The sequence below is a fragment of the Paramormyrops kingsleyae genome, chromosome 7 (assembly GCF_048594095.1).
Source record: "Paramormyrops kingsleyae isolate MSU_618 chromosome 7, PKINGS_0.4, whole genome shotgun sequence".
NCBI lineage: Eukaryota > Metazoa > Chordata > Actinopteri > Osteoglossiformes > Mormyridae > Paramormyrops > Paramormyrops kingsleyae.
Genome location: NC_132803.1, coordinates 6,402,469 through 6,428,066, shown reverse-complemented (window position 1 = coordinate 6,428,066; position 25,598 = coordinate 6,402,469). Strand labels below are relative to the sequence as shown.

Below are 25,598 nucleotides of genomic sequence, written 5' to 3'. Positions count from 1 at the left end.
GATTTAACTGGACTCCTGGCGCTGCTCATTGACTTGGAAATGTTTTGGACCCATCCCCTGACTTACACTTTTCAGTAACCTTTTCTCTGAGTTGCTGGGAGTGGTCTTTTGTCTTTATGGTGTATTCGTACCCAGGAATACTGATTAACCAGTGACTGAACCTTCCGGGCTCAGATGTCTTTATACTACAATCGCTTGAGACACAGTCATGTGATCTCTATTCCACTAATTCTGAGACCCTCCCCACCCATACAGAAAAACATTCCCGCACTCGTTCACTCCCACTATCGAGGTTATCACCTACCTGGGGCCTCGTGTGACTTAGACAGGCTTTACCCTCAATGTGAACAAAGACTGGATGAATGCTTGTAAATAGAAGATATCTGGATTCAAATGAACAAAATGAAGGCCATTTTCATTTGACATGTCACTTGTGTTTAATTCATTGATATGTAATACTACACAGAACAATAATGTTAAATACTGGTATGGAAATGTTCACATAATAATAATAATAATAATAATAATAATAATAATAATAATAATAATGAACCTCCATATGTTAAAAAGCATACATTTCTTTTCATAAATAAATTAAAATAACCATGGCAATAAATATAAGTTCTATAAAATGAATCAATTAAGGCATACTCTAATTTAGCAAACTTATTCAGAGCTGTGAGCAAATGTGATTTTGAGATCTCAATAAAAATGATACATTAATTGGCATTTATCCCTTTATGGTTTTTTTAAACAGAGCAAAGTCATTGTGTTGAGGAGACCTGGTGGTGAAATCCTAGGTAACCAAAATTTATTACACTGTAAACTGACCCAAAGAAAGAAATCCCAGCCATCAAGAAAGAACAGTACAGAATGTGCTTGTATACTCTTATCAATCAAAGAATCAGACATAACAATATAGATCTGCCAGAGAGAGAGAACTTTAAGGAGAAAATAAAACAATCATTTATTCTCAGTTCTCTCAAGTCCAGTCCTAAATTTTCTATGACCACACAAAGTTACAGAGCAGGGATTTAAAAGAACATGTATTAGATATAATTCACTGTGAATGGAACTTTCAAAATAGGTTCATTTTCTCCCCAATCATGTGCATTAGAAAGTCAATGCATGCCACTCAGATCAAGAAAATGAAGGCGCGTAGACAGTAATAGACTTACAGAATATGAATTCTGAACATTTTCCATATACCATCATTAATGATAAAGGAATGAACAGCAGTTTTGTTTGAAGACAACCACTAGAAAACATACTGCTTTAAGAAAACACACCCCAAATGAAAAGCAGAGCAGTTATCTATTCTCACTAAACTTCCCGGTTTCAGTTGGGATAATTGACTCAGGGGCAAAATTCAGGGGGCTCCAAAGAATAATCTTCCAATCCCATAAGGAAGCAGGTTTAAAGGGAAAGGACATATATTGCAAACTGCTCTATCATTCATTGAGTTTTAGGCACAGGTCAACCAGCAAGAAGAGATTTCCATCTGATACATAAAATTCCACTTGCTGGAACGTTCCTCAATTACTGTTAATTGGCATGTAAAGATGTTGGCATGTGCATGTGTGTATTTTCAGTGAGAATCCAGACAGAACATACTGACAGTCATGCAAAGGTGATCAGCTTCACAGGGTTTAGAAGCAAGTGCTTGTCAGGCTTCTGCACATGGAAAAGTCAAAACTATTGAAAACAAAACTCTCAAATTCTGGGTTTAAACAGTATAACATTATGACCCTCTGCATTACAACTATCTGTCAGGGTAACTGGATTAACACTTCTAAAGAAATGAACAAACATCTTCAAAAATATGAAAAGCAACAGATCTAAAGATGTTTTACTACTTGAACTTCTGAAATGCTGCAAATGAGGCACAGTAAAACCATATCTCAACAATATTTTTTACATTTTGAAAACTGCAATAATTGCTTGTTCTGTCTTTTATAATTGCCACATAGTGGAACATTCCAGAAATAATAACATATCAAAACAAACATTATCAGTGAAATTAATACTGAAATGTAAGCTGCAAAGCTACATAACTTAAAATAAAAAAATATCACATTCAACTCTCCCAAGTTGGCAAAGTGTAATTTCACACCTCATTTAGTCATCTCGCTCCATTTACAGATTTAGATATGTTCTTACTATTCCCCTAAATACCTTTTGATAGCCTGATAATAGTGTCCACTTTTGGGAAAACCCAGAAGAAATCTTTGACTAAATGAATATAAAATGTCCTTCCACTGATTCCTTTTGCAGTTTATCTGAACCAAATGCAGTGGCGTTTAAGAGACAGAAATAATGAGAAAGCAGAATTTTTTTTCCACAAGAACATGCTAGTTTTGAGGTCTACAGCTCCTTTCCCATCTGGATTAATTAGTAATATATTTAGCCTAATAAATGTGCCAATAATTGTTGCCCATGGTTTCATACAAAAGCCTGAAAAAAGCATTTTTTTCACGCCATAAAACCTGTTCCCATAATGGGAAGAGGAAGAAATAAACAAACATGCCACAGATGAATACCCCATGGCAGAGTGAGGCAAAAGGAGATAAACATTAAAAAAGAGAATGAAAGGATGTTGTAAAACCTTTCCGTGTCTTGAAGGCCCACCAATGTCTGCATAGCTCATTAGTACACCTGCCTGAAACGTCTGAAATCTGTGAATTCACCTTCAAAAGCACACTGTTCCTGTGTGTTTATGCCCAAAACACACTGCAATGAAACGGAACTGATGTAGCGTTAATGCACCAGAACAAGCAAACAATTAAATGAAACGGTGCTGGATTGCACTTGAATCAAGCATATGTCATCTTCTGCTCAGTATGGGTTTTAGTAATGGTAGAGCATTAAAAGTTAATAGAATGCTAAACCGCAGTTTGGAAGTATACTGTACAATTTTGCTCAGGGGAAGAGGCGGTACACCATAGTGGCTCCAGGCCTCAGGGGAGCAAATTAGCTGAACAGATGACTTTGCAGAACAGCCCTGGGCACCTGAGCAATGAAAAGTCCACATTCTAAGCAGCTATCTTGCCATTGTTTGGCTGACGGGCATTTGGGTACCTGTTGGGACTTCTTTCAGTGGCACATCAGACTCCAGTCAAGGTGATGTCAGTCAGTTACAGTCACAAAGTTCTGCTCTGTCAGTCAACGCTAAAGTGCTTCAGAAATGTTGTTATTCCAACAACATAAAGTTTCACCAAAAAAACAAAACCAAATCACTGATATTTACAGAACTGGTGAGTACAATGTGTACTGTAAATGATACTATAGCATGCAATGTTGTATAGAACTTAACAGAAATTACAGCAAATCCTTGCTCTGCATCCGTAATTTTTTTTACTGTCAGTCACCTTTTATATTTGAGATGCCAAATTTATTCTTTAATTTATTTATTCTTATTCCAAAGTGTTTCTCTAAATGACAGAGTGAGAAGGGGGTACTGGAAGGATAGCATGAAAGCACCTGTGAAACAGAAAGGAAGTCCAGGATGTCTCAGTCTGTTCACCTCAAAACTATTACTCACAGTTGACAAAAATACACGAAGCAAAGGACGTTTAAATAAAAAATAGAATACAAACAATAAAAGTGTCTGTCAGACTGTAGACGAGTGCAACTCCCAAGCATTTGCTACAGTACTACCTTTAGTGTCAAAAAGAATTGAGTTCACAGTACTACCCAAAAATCCCACAGGGGATATGAAGACCTCACTATCTTTCAGAATCTTTTACATACACTCCATGCTCTACTGTCGCATCCAGGATTTTTCTAAATCATTTTCCCAGTCAGGTACACTCACTGCACCATCTTCACTGTATCAGGGGAAGAGAATGAACCCAAATCCAATCAGTGTTGTTAACCCATCACCAAATCAGTAGTTGCTCTGGGAGAGAAAAAAAAAATTTAGTTTTTATCTTTTGCCATAAGCAGCCAGAACTGTGTTTTTTTTTCCCCACAAGTTCCCAAACTGCTGGACGGAGATAAGAACCATGTCCTACCATAGGAGGAAGCAACGGCTGTTTGTCTACCTTTCTGTTTTTTTATGTTTCTCCTTTTTACTGAACTATATTCCTTTCTTAATATTATTTAACGTTTAACTCTTGCTCTGCTGCAGTTCTACTGGTAAACTCACTGCAGACAGAGGTGCAGTGGGCAGGGATAATGCAGGTTACTGGATCTGACAAGCGGCAGAGGAGGATCCCTGGCAACACATGCAGGTGGGGTTAACGGATTTGGGGGGGATGAGGTCCAGGTCCTCGTCGTCAGGGATCTCGTCTAGTCGGTAGCCGTCCTTCAGGAGCTGTATATTCAGGTCCTGGTTGATCTGCTGCAGGGAAGCACAGCAAACACAACTGTTACCTTAGTGGTCGACAGTGTTTGCATAATTTATACATGAACAAAAAGCCTTGATGGCTACATTTAGTTAAATGTTATTAATGGCATTTCAGTGCTAGTAGCGCTGCTAGTCCAAGTAGTAGCTGTAGCAGCAGTGTGAGCATTAGTCATATTAGTACTGGTAATGGTAGTATTAGGTATAATATTGATGAGTAGTAGCACAGAGTGATGATAGTATTATTCATAATATCAGTAACAGTACTAGTATGAGTGCTAGTAATACCCGTAGTACTGGTACTGGTAACAGTAGTAATAAGTAAAAGAATAAATAAAAGCAGCAATGTTACTAAAATAAATAAGAATTTTTTTTCTGCATTGAACCTCTAGACATTATCAGGGGGACAGAAAATGGATGGAGAGTGGAATGTGGTCTTGGTGAAAAGCATACAAATATAAAATATGTAAAATGACATATGGCACTAGACAGATGAGGTGATGTTTGTGCTAAAGCCATGGCAGTAAGCTTGGATGAGTGTGGTGATGTCACAGTGTGATTAGCGGTAGTGTACAGACTTATGGCCCCTCAGGTATCTCACCTCAGCAGAGGAGTATCCTGAAGAAGAGTATCTGGACATGTCAAAGTCATCGTCACTGAATAAAAAACAAAGACAGACAAGTCAGGCAACAGGGTTCCAGCTCTCCCCACAGCAGATAATTAGAATGAAACCTTCTAATCTACTAGACCAGAACTCTATCACTATCTTTCATTTCTGTACTGTCTGCTAGATTAGTACTTTCCTTGGATTGTTAGCATATATTAGTGTAAAATAATGCGATAATGCATCATGTGTGTCATGTACCCTGGATTTGGATGAAATGAGGCCTTGTAAAATGGTCTCATCATGGGTTACTATGAGTGTACAGGTTAGTTTAAACCACAGGTGTCAGACTCCAGTCCTGGGGGGCCGGAGCCCTGCACATTTTTGGGTTTCCCCTCGTTTAACACACCTGATTCAACTCCTTGTGCTAATTACCACATAGCAGTTGAGCTGAATCATTTGTGGTGGAACAGGGAAAGAACTAAGCTACACAGGGCTCCGGCCCCTCAGGACTGCAGTTTGACACCCCTGGTTTAAACCAACTGAAACCAAGAATAATCTAAAGCAAACAGGTTCAACCATTTGCGGTTAACAGCATACTGGTTGCTTTCCACTCTGCAGCTTTGCAACTTACATGCCATTATACCAGGGTAATACCATTATTTGACAATGCACACTCAGGTCCACACCAATGTAAACCTTTTATCCAAATATCTTCCCTGAAATTCAGTTCAGTTTTCAATCAGGCCCTCAATGGGGTTAGACAAGAAGAAGATTATTGGGTGGATGTCAATTTGGACCAAAAAAACTGTGCTGCACTAAAGAATGGCACAGGATCTTTTCTGAAATGGCACCGGAAGAATTTAAGTTACAGTTTAACACTCTACTAGGTCTACTTTCTTCAAACTGAATCCTCCTGTCCAAACTGACAAAGTGCTTCTTGCAGGAAAAGTTTTTAAAAAATTGCATTATAGACCCTGTGACTCCTATCTACTCACTGTCAGGTTCACAATACCTGTCTGTGTCCAGAGCTACCAGAGGCTTTTCATCTGGGCTTTGATCTAGTGAGGAGTATCCTTTATTAGGGACAACCAGTCTGGGAAATGAGAGAGAGAGAGAGGGTTGGCATGAGAGAAAGCATGAAAAGAACACTTTTTTGGAACTCAGGAAAACAATGTATAGAAAGTTCTTTATACTTCTATTTCTCTCTAACAGATAGACAGATCTTGATGAGGCACTGAGTAATTAAGAATATACCCTAACAAACAGGCACAAATAATAATATCCCCACCATCCTCCAAAAAGGAAAAAAGCAGGCAGGGATGCACCTGCAGCTACACTTCGGGAAATTAAACATTTCAACTAAATTTAACATAATTTATGTACAACAATTTGGTAGTAGGACCCACTTTTGGCTTCAGAACCAGTGATTGAAATGGGCTGGAGTTCAACAGCACACAGTACCAGCACCTCTTTGCTTTTCTCCTCCGAGTACCAGGACTTCTCAATATCTGGTGATACTGAATAACAAAAGGAGTACTGGTACCTGGTACTCAGTAACAAGGCAAGTCCCAGCACCTGGTAGTGAATAACAAGGCAAGTCCCAGCGCCGGGTAGTGAATAACAAGGCAAGTCCCAGCGCCGAGTAGTGAATAACAAGGCAAGTACCAGCGCCCGGTAGTGAATAACAAGGCAAGTATCAGCGCCTGGTAGTGAATAACAATGCAAGTACCAGCGCCTGGTAGTGAATAACAAGGCAAGTCCCAGCACCTGCTTTCCCCTACTTCAAGCACGGTACAGAACTGCTTCAAAAGTAGATAAGCTGTGTGTCCCAAGAAGCCTTTCTGTGCACCACTGTTGTTCTGAGCTGTTATTTTTGCACTTGTGGCACAAAATATGGTACTTATGGTAAGTCTTGGATTCTAAAAATCTCAAAATATTTGAATAATTGCCTTATACAAACATGCAGCAACCTTTTTTTAATTCACTTAGTATTTGTTGAACTCACCTTTTAACAGAACTTGTTTGGGAAGTAAATTCCTCATGAAGTTAATTCAGAGTTTTGGGAACTGAAGCATTGTTGTTCTAGCCATTCAACAAGATATGAGTGACATTTTGGAGGACACAAGAAATTCCTGTACTTTTTATTATATTCCTGTTTATTTGTATATATTCTAATGCTAAAACGGCCAGGTGTTGCCTTTCAAGTACAAATGGCGGCACAGTGGTTAGCAGTGTTGTCTCACACTTACCTATTGTCAGACTTTTCTACCAGAAAGGCTTGATTTGCGTATTATATGATAATACATCTCATTTGCATTGACCATTTATGGTTATATCTGGGCTGCAACTGGGCGGGATTTCAGGCTCTTGCACGTATGCAGATTTACAAGATAGTTCCAACATTAGAGAGGAATTGTGCGTATGCCAGGTTTTATAAACCCAAATTGTTTTTTTTCTTGTTGTGCATAAATATTTCTTCGTGATGAAGTTTGATAAATCAGGTCCCTGGTCATATACATTGACAGCTTTCCTATATGCATTATAGCCTCCAATTTAAAACACAATTTCTGCATTATGAAACATAATATCACATTAAAAATAAGTTTAAAAGTTGTAATATATTTTTGTGAGCACGCCCATACAGCTTAGCCCCTAGGCTGACCTTGTCCGGGCCATGACATTGTTCTTCTTGGGCTGCTGATTAACTGGACTTCCCACGTTGCCGTTCTTCACTGAGCCCTTCCTGGCCAGCTCCCTCTGCTTTTCTGCCAATCCCAAGACAAACATGCTGTTAAACCCTGACAGGCAGACATGACTGAACCCCACCACAAACAGAGACATGGTAATTAACATTCTCCAGACAGGTGTGGCACTAAACCCCAGAAACATCACACTTGACCCAAATCCTTTAATTACCCATCACTGGAAGGCAAACAGTACACTTCACTGAATAAAATTACAGTAATAATTTCCTCCCCCACCCCCCCAGTTTTAGACATATTGGCAATACTGTACATAGCACAACATATGAGAATGATGTAACAGCTTTTTTCTCTTAAGATAATTCATCAAGTGAACATTTCAGTTTTTAATTTTTGAAGCTTATTTTATCTGTTAAATATAAACCAGGTCAAGCAAAGTAGCACTGAATTTAGAGCAACAAAGCATCTAAAGTAAACTTATATGATAATGTACCTAATGTAAAAAAAAAAAAAAAAAAAAAAAGTTATTTCTGGTGTTGAAAACCTTGAGGGCTGGCACAGTGGTTTGAGTCCCCACCCTGGCTGTGTGTGTGTGTGTGTGTGTGTGCGCATGTCATGGGGTTTCCTCCAAGTTCTCCAGTAAACCCCCCCCCCAGTCCACAAACAAATTAAGGTGAATTGGAGTTGCAAAGTTGCTCATAGGTGTGTGTGCGTGTGTGTGTGTCTCCATCCAGCAATGGGTTAATGCCCCTTCCTGGGTTACTCTGTTCCTTGTGCCCACAGCTTACAGGACAGGTTCAGGACCCCCACAACGCTGCATAGGATAAGCGCGTACAGAAGATGGATGATGGAAAGCCTTGGTCCTCAGGCTTGTGGTTTCAAAGGGGAAAAACAGCAGCAGCAACTGTGTTCTACTTAGGGGGCGGTTAATTCGAAATGCAGAAAGAGCAGATTTATAAGTGATGGATTTCCCTGTCTTTCATTTCTAAATGGTACCAGCCAGAGATCTCAGAAGCAAAACGACTTTCCTTGCTTTTCCTCATTAGCGTCTTTCACTTTCTCATCGCACCATCCATGGTGAAGCGGATTGTTCAATTTCATGTGCCAGTTACTGTCATGGATAATTCAATGGAAAGAGCCCCCAATTATCCTGGGTGTGTATGGAACGAACTGTTCAATCCCCATTCATATATAAACCCACCAGCAGACCAGCATGGTAATAATATATATGGGATTCCTCCAGGTACTATGGTTGTGGTTAAGTGACGTCTCCAGATAACAGACTTTATGCATGTTTGTGAAGGACTGGCATCCCTGTCATCTGCGCTATGCTGCCAGGGATAGACTCTAGGCTCATCACAACCCAGAACTGCGTATGTGTTTGCAAGATGGCTTGATGCATTATTAACTGCGTGACGCTGTGTCCTACTGCGTGACGATGGGTCCAGATAGAACTGAATACATACATGGAGACAAAGTGAATGTTTACTGCAAAGATTTTAATTCGCCAAAGCAAATTCAGAAAGACTTTCAAAATGTGTTAAAAACAGGCATTAAAAATCTGACGACTCTCAAGGATTCTTTGCTCTGCGGACATGCGGAATCATGCCTGTTTAATATCCTACACATCTCATCTGAGATGCCTGCAGACTGTTAGTCTGTATTTGAATCTATATCTAACGAAGGCATGAGACCATACATGCGGGCAAAAAGCCAGGTAGTAAAACTAAGGATTTGACCCCCCCCTGAAATATTTGGCTGGCAAAATGTACCAAGGGGATCCCATACTGGACACCGCATGAAATTAAATCAATTTGCATTATGATTTTGCAGCTGCACCTCTTGGTCATCCTACGGTGAAGCCCGGCCTTCTGACATCCAGAAAGTAACTGCTATCTGTGTAGCATGGAGCCTGGAGTTGATTGGTTAGTAATTAGATGTCTGTAAACTAGTAGTCAACTTGCCTAGTCTACATATACATGTGTGATAAACAGATTGTTAGGAAATGCGGATCTATACATTTTCTAACTTGCTCTAAATGTGCTTAGGCCCCCTAAAAATAAGATTTTCTCACACCCCTACCTCACACTGTTCAAAACTTGGTTTTCTTATTTAGTTACTTTCATCAGACTTTGCAACCGGAAAAGCTTTATCTGCACAATATATGAGGATGCAGCTCATTTGCAAATGTGTCCGATAAACCACGTTCCCCAGGCAGGTATGGCAATAAACCAAAGTCATACCGCCAAATAGAAAACATGCAGTAACTCTACCTATACTTAATGCTAATTATAAATAATTTTTTAAAATTTGGGAGGGTGGGGGGGGTTGATCACATGGCCTGAAACTAAGAGACAAATTGCATCTTTATATGTTTACTATATATACATGGGATTAGCCACAATCAACAAGGACAGTATTTACAAATCAAAGTATATTTTTAACAGTAGGATCTTTCAATTAGAGGTTGATTCTCCATAGTGCTTAAGATAAAAAAGGTTGCTTCACATTTTGACCTAAGCATATTCTCCCATCGACTTAAATCTGGGCTTTAAGTGTGCTTAGGTGATTTACGCGCTTTGGGCACAGAAACACCAAAATATGGGCATATCGCATGTGAATGACCCTTAAGCGCATTCTGCCACTGACTTAAATGCACTTAAATGCATTTTTCACTATGTGCTCTGGATGGCTGTATTAAGTCACATGTAAATAATTCATATAATTATATACATTCAATGTAATAGTATATTGAAATATATAATTATATACAAAGTATATCAGCATTAGGCAGGATTCAAGGGCCATCAGCCTTGTCAATTTGCCTAGTAGGCGAATCAACTGGGCTAAACGAATGATGAAAAAAATTATTTCAATTAAAATGAGTAAAAAAACAGATTCAGTAGTAATGTGTACTCGCAATCCAAAGCCGCAGTGCATGTACTTGCACTACTGTGAGAGACTGGGACAGACAGAGATGCACACGTTTTGATGGGCTTCAACTCCCCTTGAAATATTATATCGACAAAAGTAGAGATGCACCGATTGCAAATTTCTTGGCCGATTCCGATTTCCGATATTACAGTAAGTGTGACCTGCCGATTCCGATTTTTGCCGGTTCCGATTTTTTTATAGAACTGTAATGAAAGCATATGACATTCATTTAAATTTATTTTATAATAAAATAAATTATTAAACATGACAGGATCTTCTCACAACAAAATAAAAATATTAAATAAAGTGTGTTGTAAAGTATAAAATAAATTCCGGCGCGCTAGCTTTAGCCACTTTCCCCTTTTTAAACTGGGCATATTCAGCTAAATGATAGCGTTTTAAGTGTCTTATTAGGTTTGTTCTTCCGAACGTTTTTGAGCTTGTTCCCCCACGATGTATTTCTGCTTTACAAACGTTACAAACTGCGATCTTTGTGTCATCTCCACTCACAGAAAAGAACTTCCACACCAACGACATGTTATCATCAGACTGTGAGTGTGCGCGTAGTTGTGACGTAATTGCCTGCGCTGCTGCTGGAAATAAAAGCATCGGCAGACGGTCACCGATCTGGGTCGATCATACAAAAAATCGGCCGATTCCGATCACTAGCCGGTCAATCGGTGCATCTCTAGACAAAAGTATTGGAGCACCTGGCCATTAAATCCACAGGCATCAGTATGGAGTTGGTCGCCCCTTTGCAGCTATAACAGTGTCTGTGGGAATTTTTGCCCATTCATCCAGAAGAGTATTTGTGAGGTCAGGCACTGATGTTGGACGTGAAGGCCTGGCTCACAATCTCCGTTATAGTTCATTGCAAAGGTGTTTGATGGGGTTGAGGTCAGTGCTCTTTGTGGGCCAGTCAAGTTCATTCACACCAAACTCACCCAACCATGTCTTTATGGACCTTGCTTGTGTACTGGGGCACAGTCATGCTCAAACAGAAAAGGGCCTTCCCCAAACTGTTCCACACAAAGTTGGAAGCATAGAATTGTCCAAAATGTCTTGGTATGCTGAAGCATTTATAGTTCCCTTCACTGGAACTAAGGAGCTTAGCCCAACCCCTGAAAAACAACCCCATACCATTATCCCTCCTCTTTACACTTTACAGTTGGCACAATGCAATCAGACAGGTAACGTTTTCTTGGAATTCACCAAACCCAGACTCATTCATCAGACTGCCAGACAGAGAAGCGTGACTCGTCACTGCACAGAACATACTTCCACTGCTCCAGAGTCCAGTGGCGACAGGTTAATGCCAGAGGAAGTTTGGAACACTGCAGTTATTGAGTCAACAGAGCGTTGGCGACGCACTATGCTGCTCAACACTGGGAGACCCCGCTCCGTTACTTTACATGGTCTGCCAGTCGTGGCTGAGTTTCTGTTGTTCCTAAATGCTTCCACATTGCAATAATACCACTTACAGTTGATCGTGGAATATCTAGCACAGACGAAATTTCACAAACTGACTTATTGCAAAGGTGGCACCCTATGATAGTACTATGCTGAAATTGACTGAGCTCTTCAGAACGACCCGTTCTGACTGACTGCATAGTTAGGGGTTTGAACTTATATACATGTGGCGATGGGTCTGAATGAAACGTGAAATTAACAACTTCAAAAATAAATGCTAAATATGTAAGCAGCTTAAACTTTACACACACAACACAAAGACTGGTTGTTGACAACGCTTCAAAGCATCCAGTCAAAATTCCATCAGACATACAGGCCACAAGAACCAAACAAAACTCACCGATTTTCACCTGTAACGGAGACGGCTTATAATTGATGGCTACTGATTCCCCTTCCCTCGTGTCTGAATCACCCTCTGAAACAGAAGAAGCTGAAGGGTCCTGGGAAAATAAACAAAAAACAACAAATGAATGCACAGTGGTAACTGCAGCAGTTATTACGGGAAATTTAGTGTGTGACACTGCAAATTCCTTCCAATTAAACATAGGAACGAATGCTGGTATATTCTGAATGGCACACTGGCTGGGGGTTTGAATCTTGCCTCCTCAGCATATTGAATGCGAAATGAATGGTTTACCGTACTCTAAATATTTATCCAAAGTAACATACATATTTTTGATTCATTCAGTTAAATATTTAATAAAGCAGTCCAGGTCTTATTGCATTTGCTGGAAGTAACAGTCATTTTTCTCCACCCAGAGAGAGGCAATAAAGATTGTTTGACGGCCGCTCCTGCCCTGTGCTCCCCTTTCCTGCCCAGAGGAGTGTGTACAGCGATGTGGCAAGGAGGCGTTCAGCTCACTACAGCCTGAACTCGATTTCCTTTCACACTGCACACTCCCCTGTGCTGCAGCCGAGACCAAACACCTTGACTCAGCATTCTGTTACTTAGCACCGGGGGACAATCGACTTTATATTCTTAGGTCATTTGGAAAACAGAACCGTTTGGATGGGCCTGATTCAGAATGCCACAGAAGCCTGGATTGCACAGGGCTTTGCTTGAATTAAAACAGAACCATCATTAACTTGTCCAGCGTGATAATGTTTTCAAATTATGCTCTCATACATGATTTGACGTAATAAAATTGCTACAAAAAATGCTGACTTGGTACTTCTGGCAAGACTTTCAAAGCAGAACTCCTACATGAGACACTCATGTTTCGGAAAGGGGAGTAAAATAACGCCTTTTTGCTGTACATACATTTAGACATTGTTTACATTGCTCCTTTAACATTTCTAGTCAAACTAAACTACAGTATGGCTTACCCACATAGCTCTTAAAATACAACCTTAGAAATGTCTTGTTCATGAACTGCTACAATATCTAATGCATAAAAGAAAACATGTTCACACACATAATCAAGTTTCACCAATCCCTCATAATCTGTCATTTGTCAATCATGACCTGTCACAATTAGCAACCTGCTATAATAAATGATCAATCACAACAAGCAATCAACCATAATTAAAAGCTTTAGATCAGTGAACAGCCTCGATGAACAAAATAAAATAAAAAAAAAACTATAGTGTGAAAAATACTTTTACTCAACTATATCAACTGCAGTGTGGAGTAAACTTGTACACTAGCAATGTGCATCTCTATCACTGAGGCCGATGTGATACACACCTCGATGCATTGCCAAAGATCCAATACATTAAAGATATTGTAAATATGAAGCATCCACTAATGCGACGATATGATTCACCCCTATTGTGATGCAGTGCGATTCAACAATATTATTCAATACAATATGATGCAATGCAAAAGAATATGATGCTACATTTCTTGATTGGGATCAATAAAATCCTTCTGTCCTTCCTTACTTCTGCCCATCCATTTGTCCCTCCATCCATCCATCCATCCAATGTTTATTCTTGGTATAAGTTTCAGGCAGTTTCAGACATGAGGTACTCATATGATTTGTGTATATTTACATGATTTTTTCTAGCACGTTCATTTATCCAAGTGCAGTAGTTTTGATAAGAAATGCTCAGTTGTGCTCTACACTACCATCATTACTCATCTGTGAAAAAAACAAGTCAGATTGTCAAAATTTATCTTCAGCCCCACATGTATTCAGACAGCAGTGGGAGGCTGATTATTTGTATTTTTTGCAGAAGTCCTTGAGTGAAGCATTATCCGGGGAAAAAGGACTTTATTTCATTTCCCAACACTGCCTGAGAGCGGGGAATACATGTATCTTCAGCATGGAGGAGTGTGACATTGGGTGTTTTCACACAACACCAGCAGCGCAAGAGCAAGCTCTCTCAAGCTGAATGGTAAATTTCATAAGTTCAGTGGTCCAAGCAATCTACGAGGTTCATTCTGAGCCCAGCTATTATGTCTTGATAATATTATGCAACACCAAATGGATGCCAAATCGCATGGAAGTCGTTAATTAGTAAATAGCACCTCCATTTTATCAGCAGGAAGGTTTATCAAAAACCCTGCCACCACAAAATGCGAAAGAGCCTCTTTCCACTGACTCTTGGAAGACGGCCATGTGACCAAACAGCGGTTTGCGTGACTTTCCTTCTCCATTTCCTCTTCTTTCAAGCTCGCACGTCTACATTTCACGCCTCTGCCTTATTAGCATCCACTCATGGGTCACCAGAAAGTCAGCATGTGCAGATTTGGCTTTGAAGTGTTTCATCTCAAAGTGAATAGTCACACTTTGCCGGTACATTCTGAATGTCACTGTGGACTTGATGTGCTCGTCTGAAATTTTAGTTTGGCTCAAAGAAAATAGCCTGTAGTCTGACAAACAATAGGGAATGTAAGATTATAATTACTTATTAAAATTAATTATTGATACAGGCTAATACAGATGTTCCTGTATAGCTCTTACATTGAGTGAGAAAAACATGGGTTACGTAAAAGGGGGTTTTTTATGCTTGTTGTTACAGTATACAGAAATAGAGGAAGCATAGATGAACAGAAACAAAAGATGTTTGACAAAAACTAAAATTCACACTGTGAGGACCTGTATTAACACATTCCAATGATTTACCTGCATACATATGATTTCTATAAATCCACTTCTCTAATCAATAGCACCATGATGTCATGTGACTAGTGGTGATTAAGGAAAGCAATTTGGCAACAGATGTACTGTATGTGGAGAACATAGTAATAGTTCCCCAAATTCAGTCAGAAATGATGTGTATAGTTCAGGTGGTCCGTATCCTATAAGAATGAAGATGGGCGGGACCTATATCATTTGAAGTATAATTTCTTCAAATGATGTAAAATGTTTTATGACTTTGAATAGTTTTTTAAGATTGAGTTCAAAACAGCTGCCAGGCTTGCTCCACACCTAAAGCCCAGAGGTTTCTGTACAAAACTAAGGCCATGAGGTCCTTTCAGAAGTCTGGTAGGTAAACTATGGCACCTTTTGAGACAGCATAATCACACCAAGTCTATAAACAGTTACAGTTTTGGGAAAGCAGCCTACTATAGAGAATTAGTAAGGGACCAGAGACAATTAGATTCCGGCATTTTGTTTTAGCTTTTGCACACATAAGAATGAAGCTCCTCTTTAATACGTCAGATTGTCGGGAGTCCGATTTTGCCACGATGTTGGAAACTCTGGCATGTTACAGAAACCACTGCTTTACGGCTGTTAGAAACTCTAACATTTATAACCATGGAGTCTCCAGTTAAAAGCACCTTTTCCACTCCGGCAAACACACTGCAAGGAGCAGAGAACCTGTTGCTAACCAAAGCTGACTGGTGTACAGGATCTCTTGGCTTTGAGGTCCTGACAGTGACCCAGGACTCGCATGTGCTGACTGCCGGCACCGGAGCTGGACTGGAGACCGTCATGGGAGGAGGGATAACTGCCTGATCTAAGCTGGCTGTATGCTCCCATTGAGCCGTATCTAAAAAATCCCTCAATATGCTTAATTTCCACTAAGGTACTAATGTGCTCCTCCAATGCGCGAATCCTGACCTCCAACTCTACTATGACTAAACATTTCTGGCAGACACTGCTGTCAGGAATGTTGGAAGGACAGTTTACGCTGTACATGGCACAGGAACTACAAAACACGGGCGCAGAAGACAATCAGAACTTTCCCGTTTAATCACGACTTTCCCTTTTAATCACGAGTGGTTGTCGGAGGTCGTTGGTGCCCAGGGGGTGTTGGTTAACCTGCCCAAGTTGGGAGATTAACTAGTACAAGATTATTGTCCATCAGCCTTTATATTTCAACTTCTCAGGTTTTCCTTCCAATTATCTTATTATAATTTGTATTACTGCGATATATAGAGTTTGAAAGTTTTATATTAATCATATTTTTTGTCAAAATATTTATATTGTACTTATTTCTCATTTGTACTATGACTAATATTTTCCGTGACATAACAATAATAACTGTAACAGATACACTGATGATACAGACGGAGCCCTGGGGGGGGGGGGGCACAGATAGTATTTTTTTATTTTTATTTTTTTTGTGGGCACGATGTATTACATTATGCGCACAGTTTAATGTTCCCAAGACCTACCAGATAAAGCTCACATAAGCCCTAAAATGTGCATGCTTTTTACTTTTTCATGCTCTCAATTTGCAACTTTGAGCTCTTTAATTCATTTTCAGCTTAATTAAATTTTACGTTTTTGTTATTGATGTTCTTGTCTAAAGAAAACATGACCGCTAATGTAGTAAATTTATTTTAAAATAATGCAATGTCTCCCGATTCAACTTATTCTGGAAGACATGGCACTTGTCCAAACCCAGTTTCAACCAGGGAGTACAGATTATATGGGTAGAGCTGAGGATGGGGTTGTGCGGGGAACACAATGATGTCGTTCCCACAGCCCCCTTTCCAGTCTGGAGTATAGCCATAAATTAATGCATTTTAAAGCTGCCCTGTCATTTCACATTACTAATGTGCACAAAATCGATCAACCAAGCAATTCATATACATGAAGATACATGGAAAACTATAAATACTATCTGCTGGGACAGTATTCCGGCCCCAGAGTATTGTGGGCTATCTTGCTTGATACAAATCAAACCTACTTGAAGCTGACAGTCAGACATGGCGGAAAAACAATAACAACAGATGGGCTTCATTCAAACGACAGCAACGGACGGCCAGTAATGGATGGGGTTAATTTAAAACAACAACAATTACTGATATTAATTGTAAGTATTGCTGCTGGGTTGGTTGTGATCACCAGTTGATTTATTTTTCTCAATCCAAAGTTCATTACTTCATGTATCATCAATTTCATGTGACAGGCTGTCACCATTCCTTTAAAAAAGCACACTGACATACAATCTATAAATGTAACAGATGACACTATGACTCCCAAAAAAGTCACAAGGAGAAACTTACTGAAGATAAAGTATGAGACTGCTGTTCCTGAGGAATCACCCTCCCAGCATTAAAGAAAGATGCGCTGTAACATCCTTCTAAATGCTTATGCACTACAGGGTCATGGGATGCTACAACTAGGGCAGTAATGCCACCAAAAATTCATGGTTTGGTCCAAACCTCAGATTTTGAATTGGTGAAATTTCGGTAAAGCAGGAAAAAAAGATTTTGTTTTGAAATGATTTATTATTATTAAAACTGCAAAGAAATACCATTAAGAACAGCTGTAAATCAAAAGGCAATATATCTGTTGACATGTCAAGATACCAAAATGTAACAATAAAAGTGTAACATGAATGAAAATTCAAAACAAGGCTGGTCATAATCATCATAATAAACCTTAGCAGTACAGATTTTTCCATTTATTGTCTAAGTAGCTCATCTATCGAGGGCGGGCACTGCAGACTGACTGAAATGCACTCGGCAGAGAATATTGTAGTGGGACTCAAGCACTGTGAGCATATCAAGCATGGTCACATATATGTAGTGATAAAGACCCTTGCAGCATTAGTTTTTTTTGTTTTTTCTTAGCCTGGTCAAAATTTCCTGACAAAAGCACCTTAATTGTAATGGGCAGACCAACTTGCATGGGTTCCTTCTGCCTTCTTTTCATTGTACACAAATTTGGATGATGTCATCTCAAATGAGTCAGCATGTTGGATGTTTCCAGGAATGTGTCCAAGTCCTATCAGTCTCATCAGCTACTCTCCTATTGATGTAGTTTATTGTGAAACCAAAATGCTTCCAAATTGCTGATTTAACTGATGTGTTAGAGTCTTCGAGTTTTTAACTTAGGGATGTGCAGATCAATACTGAAATATCGATTCTTTCAATATTAATACCAACATCGCATGCTATGCACATCCGATTTGGTATGGATATTACAGCGCAGCAACTTTAAGTCTCGCTTAAACTTTTTACTTTGTCATAGGAAAAAAAAACTAGCAAGTTTTGCAATTTTAATGATTTTTAGTATATGTTCTCCAAGACAAGAATTAAAGCTTGTGTCATTTGTCCACATCCATTATTTCTCATTTTATTATTTTTTTCACCTCTGACACGTAATAGGTCAACTGGAAAATAAGCAGAGCTCGACTTAGCTGTAAATGTAAATGTACTGAGTGTGATGCGTTTGTGACAAATTTAACAAAAATGAGTGAAGAACTGGTCATAAAATTTGTCTTCCGCTGTGTGTAAATATTTTGTATTCCACAGAGACGATATTGAGCAAAAGCAAGATCTCTGTTGGCACGACTTTGTGTCTGTTGCTTAAACTCAAGGCAACACCACCTACTTCTTCAACAGATTGTATTGGTAGAGTTCCATTTGGCTATACTTTATTTTGGGTAAATTTTGCATATCCATTTTTGTTTTATAAATATCATAAAATTTATTGCAAAAATGTCAAACATTCCATTGTGATTTTTTCCCAATACAGTTCAGTACTATTCCTCCATTTAATCCACTCAAAAGACTAGAATATCAGGATCATATCAGCAATACCGACCTTGGCATGGGATCAAATAAGATCGACAAAATCAGTGGTATTTCCCATCCTTAATGGCAGTAACCAGCACTAGCAGTAACCAACTCACAATTAACAATTAACGCTTCTTCAGTGTTGAACATCTACTTGTGAATTTAGCTACTGCCTGAGTCAAAAAGTTGAGTTTGTACAAGGTCAAGTCAAGAACAAATGCTTTGATTGAATATTTAAATTGGCTAATACACAGGTATTTTTAAATTCATGTTCACCACAAATTAATTAAAATATGCAGTTGTTTTAAAATGAAAAGCTAGAGAGTACATTACTAAGGACTTTTCTGCCCTGACTCAGGATTCTATAACAGTAACAGTGATGATAATAAAATACAACACAAGCTACGATTTAATAAGTTCTTTTCAATTAATAGTAACAGAAAAATCCAATGCAGCAATGCCAGACAAAGAAAGTGTTAGGGTCAGGGGCTGGCCTTTGGAACCCTGCCAAAACGGCTAACTCACGGCTAACTCAGCACCTACTGCATAGAGCCCCTTATTCATGGCTCACAGGGCTGAACAAATAGCCACTGTGAGACCATTTTGGGAGGAGGGAGTAACTGAGACCCATGAAGACCACCAGTGGATGGACAGAAGGACAATATGGTTTAAAATAAAAGCAGAAGTATTAAAATTCATAAAATCTTAAAGGCACTTTAAACTTTTTTCTTTTCTTTTTTTTTTAGTCAAACGGCAACGTAACAACCATATACAGTAGTCAATGGTGGTTACATGTACACATGTATACATCTAACTGCAGCTCAGAATCCCACTCCGAGGGGATTTGAAGGATACATGATGTACTCTGAACTGAAAAATTACCTAACAGCATGGAACACATATATACACAGTCATATACACACACACACATATATACATATGTGTATTTACGCTATACATACACACACACAAACACACATACACGTACAGTTTTGTTCAGAAAAAAGTGAATAAAGCTCAAAATCCTTATAATAGCTTTTATTTCCATAAACACACTGATCTCAAATCAAAACATGAAGAAAAACTGACAGAAAAATTCACAGAAAGTGAGTTAGGCTTCTCAAAAAAAGTATGTCTGCATACTTCTTTATGAACTCAAACATTCACTGTATAAACTGAAAAAAATGTTTCAAGATTTTGCTTTCCTTTTCACTGAACTAATATTTAGTTGTATAACCGCTGTTTCTGAGAACTGCTACACATCTGTGTCGACCAACTTCTGGCACCTGTGAACAGGTATTTCAGCCCAGGATGATTGGACTACATTCCACAATTCTTCTGCATTTCTTGGTTTTGCCTCAGAAACAGCATTTTTGATATCACCCCACAAGTTATCTATTGAATTAAGGTCTGGGGATTGGGTTGGCCATTCCATAACTATCTTGTTGCATGGACTGGAACCAAGTTGCTGGTTTACTGGTGTGTTTGGGCTCGTTGTCTTGTTGAAACACCCATTTCAAGGGCATTTCTTCTTCGCCATAAGGCAACAGGACCTCTTCAAGTGTTTTGAGGTATTCAAACTGATCCATGATCCCTGGTTTGAGATAAATAGACCCAACACCGTAGTACAGTATGAGAAACATCCCCATATCATGATGCTTGCGCCACCATGCTTCACTGTCTTCACAGTGCACTGTGGCTTGAATTCAGTGTTTGACCCAAAAAGAACAATCTTGCTTTCATCAGTCCACAAAATGTTTTACTTCAGGCCAGTCAGTGTGTTCTTTGGCAAATTGTCTTCAGCATGTCTTTTTTTCAGCAATGGGACTTCGCGGGGGCTTTTTGCAGATAGCTTGGCTTCACATAGACGTCATCTGATTGTAACAGTACTCACAGGTAACTTTAGACCTTCTTTGATCTTCCTGGAGCTGATCATTGGCTTTGCCATTTTGGCCATTCTTCAATCCATCTGAATGGTAGTTTTCCATTGTCATCCACGTCTTTCAGGTTTTGGTTGGCATTTTAAAGCATTTGTGATCATTTTAGCTAAGCAGCCTATCATTTTCTGAACTTATTTATATGTTTTCTCCTCTCCAGTCAGTAGATCAAAATCAAGGACGAACCGATAAACAGGAAAATGAATGCATCACTTGACTGATGTCATTCATATTACTTTAGAGCAAGAGGTATTACAGAACAATGGCTGATGCTTACAGAACTTTAATACGAGGATTAATTTAGAATGAGAGAACCATAAATATATTAATGTACAGTGACACAAACACATTAAATACACAGAGACACAATAAACAGATGGAGACCATCTAATTTGAATTTCTATTCTTCTATAAAATGATAAATGTCAACATCATTCAGAATGCATTTCAGAATTTTTTTGAAGAAAAAAACGAATGTATCCTGTGATTTATAGTCATTATCCTGACTCAACCTTATGCTACACATTACACAGCATTCTTCATTACTCTCAGACAAACATTATTAATGGCTTACATTAACTTCACTTTTACTGGGCTTGTCTTTGTAAATGACCTTGCTCACAATTACTGCTCAATAGCCGAATCCTCATTAATGAAGAATATATAACTTGTGTGCTACTTAATTTTCTGCTTAATCAGCCATTCAGACTGACTCTTGGCTACTAAAAGCTATATGAGCATGAACGCTTATTGATGTATACATCAAACTGTTATGACCAGTAACGTAATTAAAGTTTACGGTGGGAAAGTTGCTCAGTTAATGCTTACATAGGAGCTATGGAGAAATTTCTTTTTGACAATTTCATCCAAAAAGGCTTATAGTACAGGAAAGAAATACAATTTTCATGTGCTTTTTGGATTTGGATAATGACAAATAGATTGACCGTATTCACAAGGATAAGAATTTAATCATCTCATCCTTCGCTTTGCTGCTACTAAGCACCATTGCTTCAATTTTGGAGCGATTCGTCTCAAAACTTGAAAAAGCCTTTATCTTCAACCTAAAAACATGTGTGCAGAGGTTGAAAAAAAGGTTTATTAGTCATGTATAAGGGCAGTGTGCTGATTGACCTGCTAACAGACCTGGCTAGGTGGGGTGGCAACTGTAGTATTAATAGAAACATGTCTTTTATTGAATTTACAAAAATCACAAGGAAATGCAAGTGACTGCCACTAAACAGTAAATATATTTTGATTTGGCATGAGTCACAGAACCGAAAGTAAAAAGGATTTTGACCAATTATATATTATTCAAAGAGAAATTAGTAAAATGTCAGTTGCACTGGTTTTGTAGGTTTAGAGACACATGTTCAATTGCTGTAGAGCTCCCTATTTACTGATCAGTTCCAAATTTGGAGGGTCATTCCCCGGTACCCTCCTACAGTATATCACGTAGTTTGATGATGATTGGCTGAAGCATGAACGAGATAAAGATATGGTGTGATAGAAATGGTAGTCTGAGTTGTTATGGCATGGCTGCCTATATCTAGAGAAAAAAGAATTTTAACTCTAGGACTAATGGGTCAGAAGATATCTGCATAAAGGAAACAGCGCTCGCCACTGAGTGTCTGAATTAGGTCAGATGGTCTGAGTAGTGGGTAGGAATTCACATTTTCCCACCAAATTGGTAGGTCTCGGTCTTATGGTTTAGGCTGCCCATTTCATTTTAGGGAAGAAGAAAAAAAAATAAAAATAATAATAATAATAATAAATCCTAACAGAAACAATAGTGGTCCCTAACGATAATTAATATGAAATGAAAATGTGAGAAAACAGTATTACAGTTGCTTACACCCTGCCCTAAAACTGAGTTTCCAACATTTCCAGACTATATAATTTATTCTGACTGCTAACAATTACAGACCTGATATATGAGTCACACTGCCTGGTAAATGTAATTTCCTACTGGATTAAGTGTTCAGTTCAAATTTGTTCACTTTCAGATGAAAAGCTGGGCATGTCTACTGAACTTTATACTGTACTTCTGAATAAATTCCTAAACTCTTCAACTGGAACACTGGAGACTGCTTGAATATAGCTGACATACATAATGAAGTTCTTCAAAATATATGCAGAATACATTAATTATATACAGTAATGACTTTCTTTCATTCCAAAATTTAAACATCAGATTACTTGAATTTAAATACGCGGGCCACCGTGCGAACACTGCTGTCCTTCAGACACAATCTGCATGCATTTCTCTGAACTTAAAAAAGCAACCAACAAAGCTACAAAATATCACAGATACTCACTATGGCCCCGCCTACAGAACAGCACCCTGCTGTGGACACATTGCACTTCGGATGTAACACTGTGAGGGCATCTGTTGAGCTTTTAACTTTAATGCCATGGGTCACTGCTCAAATGCATGTGGGATATCAAAAAAGGTGTATTTTTAAAAGTGTGTTTCCCTATCCTTACTGTTAGAAGTCAAGTAAATTGTTGAGTTATAAGAGCAGACAAGTCAGAAAGAAATATAATCTACTCAGAGGCAATTTTACTTAGTAATATGCAGTATATGTTCTATTCTGTGAAAAGGAATTAATTCTGTATAATTTGAGAGACTGAATAATCTACGGAAATGTAAGCTTGCAGTCTAATGTGAAAACGGCATGAGAAAACTGAATATGAATCATTTAAATGTATTATGCTTCAGGATGTTCAAGCATATGGCCAACCGTGATATGGATGCATGGCGTCTTACCAAATTAAGTGCAACTTAATGAAAGTGTCACTTTATTTTTTTCATACTCAAAAAGCTACCCTAAACTATCAAATAAATAAATTCCATGCAAATGTTTATTTAAATGTGAAAGAGCAGTAAATTATAAATGAAAGCTTATTTAAACTCATGCTTAACTCATATTGATACAAGCTCATGTCAATAAAACTGTCCAACCATTTTCAGCAGTTCCTGTAACATAATACAATAATATTTCGAGTGCATAATTCATTCATTATCAGGATATCAAGAAGACTTTTATTGTTTATTTAAAGCAGCAATGAAACAAATATGCTTATACTTTAGGTCAACTTATTGGAAGATTCATTTGTCAGTCACATAGAAAAATCAATAATATGAAACCCTGAATGTCATACTGTACCATGCTAACCAGATAATAAAATAATGTAAAAATATGTTATAGTAGCTGTAGTTGTCGTACTAATAATAATAAAGAATTTTATTAAACAGAAGAGGTCTGCCACCACATTTCATGCAGATTTCAAAATATTGAAATCATCAAAAAATTAATGTAGCTGAACTGTACGTCTTTCCCTAAACTAAGAAAACTAGTGTTATGCAGTTCAAGCAGTAAATGTCAGTTATCAAAATTTTCATCCACCCATCATCCGGTTCACTCATGCAGTACCGAGTCGCGGGGTGTATAAAAATGCTCTTATATACGGCATCTAAAATTACACAAAGGAAGATATAGTAGGTCTATATAAATGTGCATTGTTGATGAACTTGTACTATAGGCATATTCACGAGGACAGTATAAATAAAAAGAAGGGAGACGGCGGAGATTTCCTATATTTATATCCACTTATGATCGGCATTTGTGGGTGATTAATATCAGTTATCCTGTGCATGATGAGGTTGTTTCCCCAGCGGCCCCGTATAGCCTGGGGCGTCCCCCTGTAGCAGTAACGACTAGACGCAGTATACTGTACTTCAGGGAACAAAACCGCCGCTCCTCCGCATCCGAACACCACGGAGACTGCATCGGCAATGATTCCACCGGCTATCTATTCATCCATACCACCAAACAAGATATTATAATTAAACAGTATGAATAAAAGTCACGCTCATAAGTCATTTCGACTTTGGCCGCAAAACTATTAAAGTAAATAAAAACAACCATGAAAGTGACTAACCTTACAGTCAAACTGTCCCATTGTAGCAGCCTACAGTGAGCAGCATAAATTGATTTCTAGCTGTTTACTGTGTTATCGCATTCAATACTGCACTTGCCTGCATTTTTTTTTCTTGGCATGATTCACACTGAAACGTCACCCGCAAGACATAACAGCCACGTTGCATTTCCCCGTTATTTCTAATAAGAAAAAACATGCGCAAGCTGAAAAGCCATACAGTAAACGTGAGATCGTGTTAATCCAAAATGAAACGCGCGTCGGCTATAATATATCACCAACTCTTACCAATGGCTGCATCTCTGAGTGGACTGTCGGCACTTGAAATCTGTCTATTTCTTCCATCATTTTGGAAGAAGCTCTCCGGCGTCTTCGCTGCGAGGCTGTATGAATAGCGGTCAGCAGTTATGACTTGACTTTGTGTCACAGAGATGTTTGGTGAGAAGGTGTCAGCGGAGACCGAGGATGCTGCTCGCCTGCTTCATGCCAGCTAGCTGCAGCTCGCTAAGATCGCGGCTATACTGCCCGGGAGCGGTGACTCAACAACAAGAGCTCGTTTCCGGGTCCGGGAGCAGCGGCGGGGCGGCCGCCCATGGGGTCAGCGTTTATTTATCCCAGGAACCCAAGGGGAATTATTATTATTATTATTATTATTATTATTATTATTATTATTATTATTGTTGTTGTTGTTGTTGTTAGTTTTGTTGTCCAATGTCTAATCCAATGTCTGTTAAAACTG

At 38.7% G+C, this 25,598-nt stretch overlaps 1 protein-coding gene across 1 annotated transcript; it reads right to left on the bottom strand.

The window, feature by feature from the left end:
* Positions 1–412: 412 nt before the first annotated feature.
* Positions 413–25,413, bottom strand: fam219aa (family with sequence similarity 219 member Aa). The gene is made up of 6 exons (XM_023838942.2): positions 25,148–25,413; positions 12,399–12,498; positions 7,615–7,717; positions 5,965–6,045; positions 4,947–5,001; positions 413–4,342 (listed from the first exon to the last, which is right to left on the bottom strand). Exons 1-6 carry the CDS (start codon positions 25,205–25,207, stop codon positions 4,184–4,186), a joined length of 558 nt encoding a protein of 185 aa, XP_023694710.1. The 5' UTR covers positions 25,208–25,413; the 3' UTR covers positions 413–4,183.
* Between the last annotated feature and the right edge of the window lie 185 nt (positions 25,414–25,598).